This window comes from Silurus meridionalis, chromosome 21 (assembly GCF_014805685.1).
Source record: "Silurus meridionalis isolate SWU-2019-XX chromosome 21, ASM1480568v1, whole genome shotgun sequence".
Classification (NCBI taxonomy): Eukaryota; Metazoa; Chordata; class Actinopteri; order Siluriformes; family Siluridae; genus Silurus; species Silurus meridionalis.
Window position 1 is genome coordinate 17,879,228 of NC_060904.1, and position 10,872 is coordinate 17,890,099.

Below are 10,872 nucleotides of genomic sequence, written 5' to 3' on the forward strand. Positions count from 1 at the left end.
AAATGTTTTTTTAAACACGTTGTTTACCCCATATTTCTATTTGGGGGCGTTCCGTTATGCAAATTATTCTTGCGGATATTTACTTTGAGAAGACCGACACCTGGTGGACCGGTGGTGAATAGACGCCCACAGCGCCCTCTCTCTCTCTCTCTCTCTCTCTCTCTCTCTCTCTCTCTCTCTCTCTCTCTCGTAATATCGAAACTGAAAGAGACTCCCGCACAGAAAGCGGACAAACAAACGCATCGATCGCGAAAACTCTGCAGAGCTCAGTAAGTTCTCATCACTGTGATATCATTTATATATAATATGTCTTCTATAGAAACCTGTTTCTACACGAGTCCTGTGAAGAACTCAGGAAGTCAATATTACACTCTTTCCGGTTTTCCTGGACATGATTAGGAAGCTTCTAGATCTCTGGCTGGTGTGCGCAGCTGTTTCATTTCACTATTCCGGAAGTTCTAGATTTAGACTCTAGGATGCGCATCTCCATAAAGGAGACTGATGCGATTCGCATCTCGATGCATAGCGAACGATACGATACATTAAAGATATATAGCTATTGAAGCAGCTACTGATGCAGTGTGATCCGAAATCGATTCGATACAACACAATACGATTTAATGCAGTACTATACAAAGGAAGAAATATGATGCTCCTCAATTCACTATGGTACAGATAGTTCATTTTTATTTCTTTGGTTCAGACACACAGCAAATCATCAATTTACTCAAGTATAATTAATGGCCCTTTCACAAACAGGCCTTAGTGCCAGAAAATGAAGATAAAATAAATAACATTCAACCAGATTTTCTTTTCCTATGCAGCTCTACCTCTGCCATGTTAATCTATACAAGTAGTCCATGATTTACAATAGAGATGCAGTAACACGAGACTCGACCAATCCTACTCAAGAATCATTCTACATATGAACAATTCAATGTTTGTTTAATTTGTAAAAATTATGTATAAATAAACAAATACTGATGCAAATATGTTAAAAATGATGCATGATACAAATCCCAACTTATGTACCTTACTTCTCACTTCTGTTTGTACTTTTATTAAATATTAAATTAATTTTGCACCAGAATGTCTCTTTTCCTAATTTCTGATTCTTTTATCGCTTTTTGTGATGCGTCACAGATCAGTGTAACACAATCTTCCTCCTACGTGACCCACACAGACTCACAGTGTTACTGTAAATGCCCAGTTTGACTTTCTAGGACTTCAGTCACTGCAGCATCATTTACATTTGAACTTGTGATGAAATGAGGAAGTGAACATGAAATTGTGGTAGAGCCACATCCTTAAACAAATGTTTACATTGTGTAGAGAGCTTTCATCTAACAGAGAAATTAAAAATGCTTTCAGGCAACATTTTAAAACATGTCCTTTGAGTTTACCCAGATCTCATTATTTACAGCAAAAAAATATTTCTTCTATTTTTTTTTTTTTTTTAAGTAAAGGGATAATAGAGTTTAAAAGTAAAAATGTGACTTTTTTATAGTCAGCCATGAAAAGGCAGGTCTGCAGTGGAACAGCAGAACAAGATGAATTTACAAAGAAGCCCAGAGGAAGCGCCGGCGAATCAGCAGTGAGTACTGAGTACTTCTCTCCCTCTTCAGGGGTGCCAATTATTATGGATCTAAAAGTATTTGTCCTACCAGCCTTGTGCAATGAATGCCCGTTTTTTTTTTAGAGATGTGTTGCAGCCGTTAAATTCAAAATGACCTTATTTTTTCTTTAAAATTGTATGTTTTTCTTATTTAAATATTGAATATGTTTTTTAATTGGAGTTGTATTTAGAAGACATTGTAGAGATAATCTATTGATCTCTATATCATTAATGCTGAATGTGATCACTGCTTGATATAAAGTTTCATGTCTGTATTTATGAACACTTATGTACAGAGATTCAGGTCAAGCCTTATAAAGCTTTATGAAGTTCTTATGAAGTTTTATTTTATTCAACAACCAATGCTTACACTGATTAATTATTAAAATAATCTTTAAAATGTCTTTTTTGTTCATTTAGGCAGAAAGATCGAACTCTCCGGCTCCCAGCTTTGTGTCCATGAAGAGCGATGCGTCCATAGATTTTCTTTACGGGTTCAATCGAGGAGAAAAGAACAAACCATACAGGTTCCTGATTCACTCATCAGCACCTACAGGGATTAAACATTCCTTTCTCATCTGAGTAAAGATCACTGTCCCTCTTTAGTTGCTTAGTACCATCACTGGAATTTGAGAGGAGAGGAAACGAGGGATGAGGAGAGAATATTAAAAGAATAGGAGAAGAGAAGAGGAGATCTTATTATAATAATAAAGAGAGAATCATTCTGGACCATGATATTATTAATAGTGTTTTTGTGTTTTATTTTATACATATGAGTGTAATGTTATGGGGTGCACATACTTTTGGTGATATTTTGTAGTCCCTTGTTTAAAACTTCTGAACGTTTCTAAAATGTAGAATCGTTTAACCATGAGCAAGAAAAGCCAAACTTTAATTGCAAAACTGAAACGTTTTGTTCATTTGCAGTGAATAAGGTGGTTTTATTTTTCTGCCATTTGCAGTGAAAAACCAGCGTCACTGAGCTACGACTTTGTGGTGAGTGAAAAGTCATCAGAACTCTACCAGCACCATGAGGAACCTCCATCAGACGCAGATCCGGTCACATCACGAAAGAGGAAACTCTGCCTGCAGCACCACACGCCTCTGGAGATTTACTGCAGGACGGACCAGACGCTGATCTGCAAACAGTGTGCGACTGTGGAGCATCGAGGACACGACAAAACTTACGAAGCAGGCGCCAGGGTACGACAAAAACACACAAAAAACTTCCTATTAAAGATTTACAGTGTTGACACTGGAGACTCCTTCCATCAGCAATAGCATGTATCTGTGCTACGTCAGAGCTGCTGTTACGGGCAATAATGTTCGTCTTTATTCGTTCCAGGTGCTGCTGGAGCTCGACACGTTGTTATTACTTGAGCAAACACTAAACAACGTAGATACGAACATGTTCATGACGTATCTGTGCCAAAATTACCCAGAATGCTTCGAGACCCCTCAGATGACTGATATCCAGGAAACAGCTAAACTCATTCTGAAAAGATTTGGTCTAGACGGAGCTCCAAAGATTGCTCTGAAGGTCATGTTGGAGTTAGGTAGGATGGAAGATCCGTTTACTGCGGCGTTTCAAAAGTCTAAACTCATCGTTTCATTCGATTCTTTTGTTTTCACAGGGAAAAGTCATAGAACCGTCCAAGATCGGCTGAAATCTAAACTACAGAGTCATCTCCGATCCAAATTCCAGTGTATCAGGGAAGGAAATGCTCAGCAGGGGAATCCTATTCTCCTGAACGACATCTTCACAGAGCTTCTCATTACAGAAGGAGGCGATGGAGCCATCAATAAAGAGCACGAGATCAGACAAATTGAGGATGCGTGCAAGAACAAGGGAATGGAAGAGATTGTGATCAAATGCAACGATATATTTCAGCCTTTACCTGGACGCAACAAACGCATCAGGACCGTCCTGACCAAGGGCATCGCCGGGATCGGGAAAACCGTCTCCGTACACAAATTCATCTTGGACTGGGCAGAAGGAAAAGCCAATCAGGATATTAATTACATCTTCCCGCTTCCTTTCCGTGACCTGAATTTGAAAGCAAACGGCCAATACAGTGTGATGCAGCTTCTTCATCAGTATTTCCCAGAACTTAAAGAACTCAAAACTATACGGAGTGAAGAAGTGAAAACTGTGTTCATCTTTGACGGCCTCGACGAGTGCCGTCTTCGCCTGGATTTCAGGAACAACGAAATGTGTTGTGACTTAACCAAGAAGATTCCGGTAAATGCTCTGCTAACAAACCTCATTCAGGGAAATCTACTTCCATCTGCTCTTCTCTGGGTCACCTCTCGACCTGCGGCGGCCAATCAGATCCCTCCGGAGTGCGTCAACCAAGTTACCGAGGTCCGAGGATTTAACGACTCTGACAAAGAGAACTACTTCCGAAAAAGGTTTAGCGACCAAGGGCTTGCCGAAAAAATCATCAAACACATCAAGTCCTCGCGGAGCCTCCACATCATGTGCCACATCCCGGTCTTCTGCTGGATTTCTGCAACAGTTTTGGAGAAGATGTTGGACAAATCAGACATGGAAGTACCCAAAACTCTGACCCAGATGTACACCCACTTTCTTCTCATTCAGACACATTTGAAAAACAAGAAATACCATGGAGTGATTCAGGACAACATGGAACTCCTGGAATCAGACAAAGAGATGCTCTTCAAACTGTCCAAGCTGGCCTTTCTCCAGTTAGAAAAACAAAATCTGATTTTCTATGAAACCGATTTGACCGATTGTGACATTGATGTTAGCAAGGCAACCGAATACTCTGCAATTTGCACAGAAATTTTCAAAGAAGAGTTCGGATTGTACCGCGAGAAGGTCTTCTGCTTTGTACATCTGAGCATTCAGGAGCACTTGGCTGCTCTCTATGCACAGCTTAACTTTACAAACAGCCGCATTAACATACTTCAGGAAGACACAGAGAAACACAGCAAACCGGTGAAGATGTCCGATTTGCACAAGAGCGCTGTGGATATAGCGTTAAAGAGTAAGAACGGACACTTTGACCTTTTCCTGCGATTTCTTCTCGGCCTCTCCCTCGATTCCAATCAGGCCCTTTTGAGAAGTCTGCTGCCAAAACCGTGCTCGGAAAGTTTGGAGGAAACGGTGAACTACATTAAGGAGAAGATCAGAATGGAGTCGTCTGCAGAAAGGACCATCAACCTGTTCCACTGCCTGAATGAACTGAATTACAACTCACTGGTGGAAGAAATTCATAATTTCCTTAGATCAGGCCAGCAGTCGGAGAAGGAGCTGCAGCCTGACCAGTGCTCAGCTTTGGCCTATGTGCTGCTAACATCAGAGAATGTAATGAACGAATTTGACTTGAAGATGTGTAACACGTCTTCTGAAGGATATCGGAGACTGTTACCAGTTGTCAAGACCTCGAGAAAAGCCAGGTACGTGGAAATGTTCATATAATTAACATAACTTCTAAAGTAAATTCACACTGTTTGAGAATTTTTGCATCATTTGCAGAAGTAATCTACCCTCTTCTGCATACATGACCTCAAAGATATTTTTGATTAGCTAATCTCCCTATGAATCACAGGAGAGTGAGTGTAGGCCTCTCCCATCCTATGACCACAGCCAACAAGAGGTTAGTTAGGTAGTTAACCAGTACTACTAATCCTAGGGGTGACAAAGTTTTGCTGCAAGTGGAAGCCGGAGCCAGGGGAAGCACATGTAAGGCAGCAAGTCTGGTATGTGATACCCCAATCTAATAGACAACCATTAGTCCCGTCAAGGTGGGGGTAGTGTCTTTGGAGCCAGGGGAAATCAAGCATTGCCAGAGCGTGTGGTAAAGGTATAACTAGAAACCACAGCCACTCCTGGTGGAGTTCCCTAATTGTGATTTGCAGTGGCTTGGTGCGACCGACTACCCGATGCAGGATTTGCCCATCCAGGACTCAAATCAGTTGAGCAGATGGCAGTGACTCAGAGTCAATGCTCAGCTGAAGAGGTAGCAAATCATCTAGGAACATGGCGTCTTCCTTGGACTCCATCAAGGCTGCCAGTTCATGGGTATAGTTTTGGACATTAAATCGAAACTTGAGTAGAGACCAATAGCTGCTGGCCCAACAGAAGCTTTTTGCTGGGCAGGTGACAGCCATATGTCCCACTTGCCCACATTGGAGGCAGAGTCCCATAGTGAGCTGCCATTCCTTCTCTGTTTGCAATAGTTGGTGCCGGCTGATCTTTATGGTCTAAGTTGAAGTATGGGTCTCAGGAGAAATCGCCATCTTAGCAGGAAGCCCGGCATTCCCTGATTTGGCGATTAATTTCGGTAGCAAGGCTGTTCAGGTAGGGGTAGGTCAGGGGTAGTTCTCAGACGGCAAGCTTGTCCTTCACCTTAGTTGAGAGTCCTCAGACAAAGTCGTCGTACAGCTTTGTGGAGTTCTATCTGCTGTTGGTAGGGGCTATGCAGAAATCCGTGTCTTTTTGGCGATTTAACAACTGACCTGAGCGGACTGGATCAAGGACCAAGCCTTGTCCTGCCGAGGGGTGGCGGTATAGAAAGCGTGGTAAGCAACGCAGATTGCAGACTGTCATTTTCACTCAGTGGTGGCCCATAGCTTGGCACTGACAACATTGAAATAGCAAAGTCCGGCAGGAAAGGAGGATGGCTGGAGCTTCTTTTGCATATGTATTTATTGCATTTATTCCTTTAGCGTGTTAGCTAAAATCTTATTGATCAGCTTAATTCTATCTCTCAACTTTTCACAGTCTTGCTGGTGTCAACCTCACAGATGAATCCTGCGAGACCCTGGCTTCGATCCTCCAGTCCGCTAACTCGCACCTAGTAGAACTGGACCTGAGCTTTAACAGTTTGGGAGATTTAGGAGTGAAACTTCTGTGTACTGGTCTCTCGAATCCACAGAGCAAACTGGAGAAACTGACTCTCAGTCACAACGAGCTCGAACACATCGGGGTGAAGCTGCTATGCGATTGTCTGATGAGTCCACACTGTAAACTGCAGACGCTCGGGTTTGTATTTATTCTGCTTGGGTTTGCAGTATTAATGGCACCTAATGCAATGTTTAAAATGTTTTTAGTAGACTTAAGCTACATTTACACTGTACTATGAAGTTCAAAAAGAGTCAAAAATCATCAGGTTCATTGTGTTTATTGATCTCTTGTACATTGTGCAAGTTTTTAACAGATCAGACATTTTATAAGAAACCGAGGAACAGAATTTGTGTCTCGTTGTATCATATGTATGTTTTTGTACTTTTTACACTGTTTGCAGTTTGGCTGGTACAAACTTCTCATCACAATCATGTGAAATAATGGCCTCAGTTTTCCAGTCTGCTCACTCGCAACTGAAAGAGCTCGACCTCGGCTCTAATAATGACATAAAAGATCCCGGAGTGAAGCTTCTCTCTGCTGGACTGATCAGTGTGCAGTGTAAACTTGAGAAACTCAGGTTCATTTATAGTAAACTTATTCAGTGTCTATTCATTTTTATTGGCTAAACCTATTGTTAGCAGGTTTATAACTGAAATTGTTTCTGTCACTCTTTAATGTAGGCTGGACAGATGTGACCTCAGCCACGAATCATGCGAAGCCTTGAAAACTGCCCTCCAGTTGCCAAACTCATGCTTAAAACAGCTGGATCTCAGCTACAACAAGATAGGAGACTCTGGAGTGCAACATCTGTGTGATGGACTAATACATCCAAACTGTAAGCTGGAGCTACTGGATCTGAGCTACAACAACCTGGGCCACTCGGGAATCAAACTTCTCTCTAGTGGACTGATGACTGCAGACTGTAAACTCAGGAGTATAAGGTTTATCATCACAGTTTTTTTTTTATTTCAGACCAATCCTGTTTCTGTATATTTTAAGAAATTTTGTTCCACACAAACTCATGTATGTAGAAGAGGGCAGATGTTTTGCTACAGGTGTGTTATGTTGACTTGAAACTAATTTTGAAGGAAACTGCGGGAAGAAATAAATTCTGAGAGAGCGTCCAATAGATTGATTTTCTAGAGGAATAAAATTAAACTGATGTCAGGATGGATGATCTTTAGGAATAGAACTGGTGTTTTTCCCAAAGCCTGTGTCTAACATTGATACTGTATGGTAAAATTGTTCATCCGCTCACCTGCAGACTTGCTGATATCGGAATTCAGGAGGAGACGTGTGAAACTCTGGCTTTGGTGCTACAGTCAGAAAACCCACACCTCAGAGAGCTTGATCTCAGTAACAATTACATTGGAGATTTAGGAGTGGAGCTGCTTTGTGTTGGATTAATCAGCCCAAAGTGCTCCCTCGAAAAACTCAGGTGAACACCATGTCTACATTATTTTATTTATTTTTATTAGATATTAGAACATTAGGTTTATTCACGTATGTTTGCTGTAATTTATCCTTCTTTTTTTTCTCGGCTGCAGTCTGCGATGGTGTAATCTCACAGAGAGGTCGTGTACAAACCTGGCCTCGGTGCTGAGTTCCCACAGTCGTCTGACAGAACTGGAGCTGAGAGACAACGATGTGAAAGATTCAGGGCTGAAGCTGCTTTGTGTTGGTCTTCAGGGTCCAGGATGCTCGCTGCAGAAACTGGGGTAAGAAACTTCATTACTGATGTCTGCATTATTGAAGGAGTTCTTATGTTGAAATTCAATTAAATTTTCTCAAATATATTTCAAGAGATAAATTCGTTTAATATGTGCTTTTACATAAAAAGCTGCTTTTGTTGCAGTGTTGTTGTCCTAATTTAGTGAATAAAACACCCTGATTTCATTAAGAATCACAGAACCAGATTAGCATGTAATTAGTGGTTCTTCTGCAGTCTTTCAGGCTGTTGTGTAACAGAAGATGGATGTGCTGCTCTAGCTTTGGCTTTAAGCTCAGATCACTCGAAGCTCAGAGAGATAGACCTCAGCTACAATCATCCAGGAGAGTCTGGAGTGAGACAGCTGTCTGCTGTACGAGATAATCCACACTTTCACCTGCAGAAACTGAGGTTCAGATACTGTAGACTAAACCTTTCATATATTGTTCTATTAAAAAATGTATTTAAAGCCTATAATAAAGCTGGTTTGTAATTTCTCACCCATCTTATCAGATTTGTTTTGTTCTTTGTACAGTGTGGACCACAGTGGCGAGTGCAGGATCAAACCAGGACTAAAGAAATGTAAGAATATACACAGTTATATATTTAATTAATTCTTCAGAAGTATATATTACAACATAAAGGACATAATCTATACTTTATGGTCACATTTATTGGGACACCTGAGTTCCTCAGCCATATGTGTTTCTTCCCTAAATTGTTATCACAAAGTTGAAGGTACGCCTTTGGGTGCAGTAGCATGAAAATTTCCCTTCACTTGAACCAGGAGACTCAAACCTGTTCTAGCATGACAATTCCTCCCGTGTACAAAGCCAGCTCCATGAAGATCTGCTTTCCATGGGTTTGAGTGAAAGGTCTCCTGCTATAGAGCTCCAACCCTTTTGAACACCTTTGGGATGAATGTGAACGCTGGCCGCACCCCGGGCCTCTTCACCTCCCCTGACTTTACTTACACTCATATGACTGAATGAATCTACATAAGCACACTCAAGAATGTTGTGAAACATCTTTCCAGAAGATTATTATAACAGCAAATTGGGACTAAATGTTGAAAGGGATGTTTAAAAAGAAGCACATGTCAATCTTTTTGCTGTTTATTTCGTGTAAGTCGCAGTGTATTAAGTTTTGTTGCATGTCTATAATAGAGAATAATTAAAAAAATAATAATTTTGAGCCACTTCTTTGGCAGACGCCTGTGAGATCACTCTGGACCCAAACACTGCACACAGAACACTCTCTCTGAGTGGGAAGAAAAAGGTAACAATGACCAAAGGTGAGCAGCCATACCCGGACCACCCTGATCGTTTTGAGTACTACGCCGAGGTTTTGTGCCGGGAGTACCTGAGCGGCGCTCGCTTCTACTGGGAAACGGAGTGGACCGGCAACGTTGTTTACATCGGGGTAACTTACAAAGGTATCAACAGAAAAGGCCGTGGTAGAGACTGCAAACTGGGGATGAATAATAAATCCTGGATTCTGTTTTGTTCTAATGATTATGGTTATTATGTCAGTTATAATAACAAAGAAACCGTGGTGCCTATGCCACCAAATCCCACCAGAAGAATGGGTATCTATTTAGACTGGCAGGCGGGTACACTCTCTTATTTTATCATCTCGTCTGACAGGGTGTATCACATTTACACATTTCACACAACATTCACTGAGCCCCTGCACCCGGGAATCCGTGTGTACAACTACGATGACACAGTGACACTGTGTGAACTAGACTAAACCAAGAGCATTCATTCCAATCAATTTACTGTAGAGTATGTCTGGGGATTTTCTCAGGCTTTTAAACACTACTCTAATCACGTGCACTTGGTATTTTCACTTCTACATTCTTCTTGATATTGGCTGATTGTTGGAAAGTAAATCATTTTAATATAACTTTTATTGTCTGTATTTTTCATAATGAACGATATTTACTTGACATACAGTGCATTTCTTTAAAATTCATATTTATTCCACATTTAAGAATTTAAGAATTAATGTCTGTGTGACTCTTTGATTCACTTTAAATCACTGTTTTTAACTATAATTGTTAACTGTGTGTGTGTGTGTGTGTGTGTGTGTGTGTGTGTGTGTGTGTGTGTGTGTGTTTGAATTTGCTGTCCATGGAATATATCTTTAATGCATTCTCATCCGTATACAGTGTTTTTTCAGTATTATTATAAATCATTATTGATATTTACATACAGAATAAAACGTCATGTAAAAAAGCTTGTTTTTCAGGTGTCTTATTTTGGAGTATCTAACTCATTGTTTTTTTTTTTATTATTATTTACATATGTGTATGTTTTATATTATGTTATCTATTTATATTAGCATTTATATGTTTGATATTATATCTTTATACTAACGTGTTGTTTTATTTTATTTTATCTATTTATATTAGCGTGTGCATGTTTTATTTTATATCTTCATATTATTTTATATGATGTTTTTGAACGTTATTTCCCTATTCGACTCCACGAGCCGACTCCCTATTGTACCGAAATGAACCATAGAACTGACTCACCTGCTCAAAAGATTCAACAGAATCGATTCGCAACGAATGTTTCCCCTCAGAGAAAACTTCAGACGGACTGAGGTGAGGATAAAGCGCTTACACGGCTCTTATTGTGATTATATTAGTTATAACTCATTATTTTAGTC

General features: G+C 40.4%; 1 protein-coding gene across 1 annotated transcript; it reads left to right on the plus strand.

The window, feature by feature from the left end:
* Positions 1-202: 202 nt before the first annotated feature.
* LOC124375470 (NACHT, LRR and PYD domains-containing protein 3-like) lies at positions 203-10,420 on the plus strand. Its single transcript, XM_046833841.1, has 14 exons — positions 203-269; positions 1,508-1,594; positions 2,036-2,142; positions 2,578-2,818; positions 2,961-3,171; positions 3,250-5,038; positions 6,366-6,626; positions 6,889-7,065; positions 7,169-7,429; positions 7,753-7,926; positions 8,036-8,206; positions 8,434-8,607; positions 8,732-8,778; positions 9,407-10,420. Exons 2-14 carry the CDS (start codon positions 1,514-1,516, stop codon positions 9,946-9,948), a joined length of 4,236 nt encoding a protein of 1,411 aa, XP_046689797.1. The 5' UTR covers positions 203-269; positions 1,508-1,513; the 3' UTR covers positions 9,949-10,420.
* Positions 10,421-10,872: the final 452 nt, after the last annotated feature.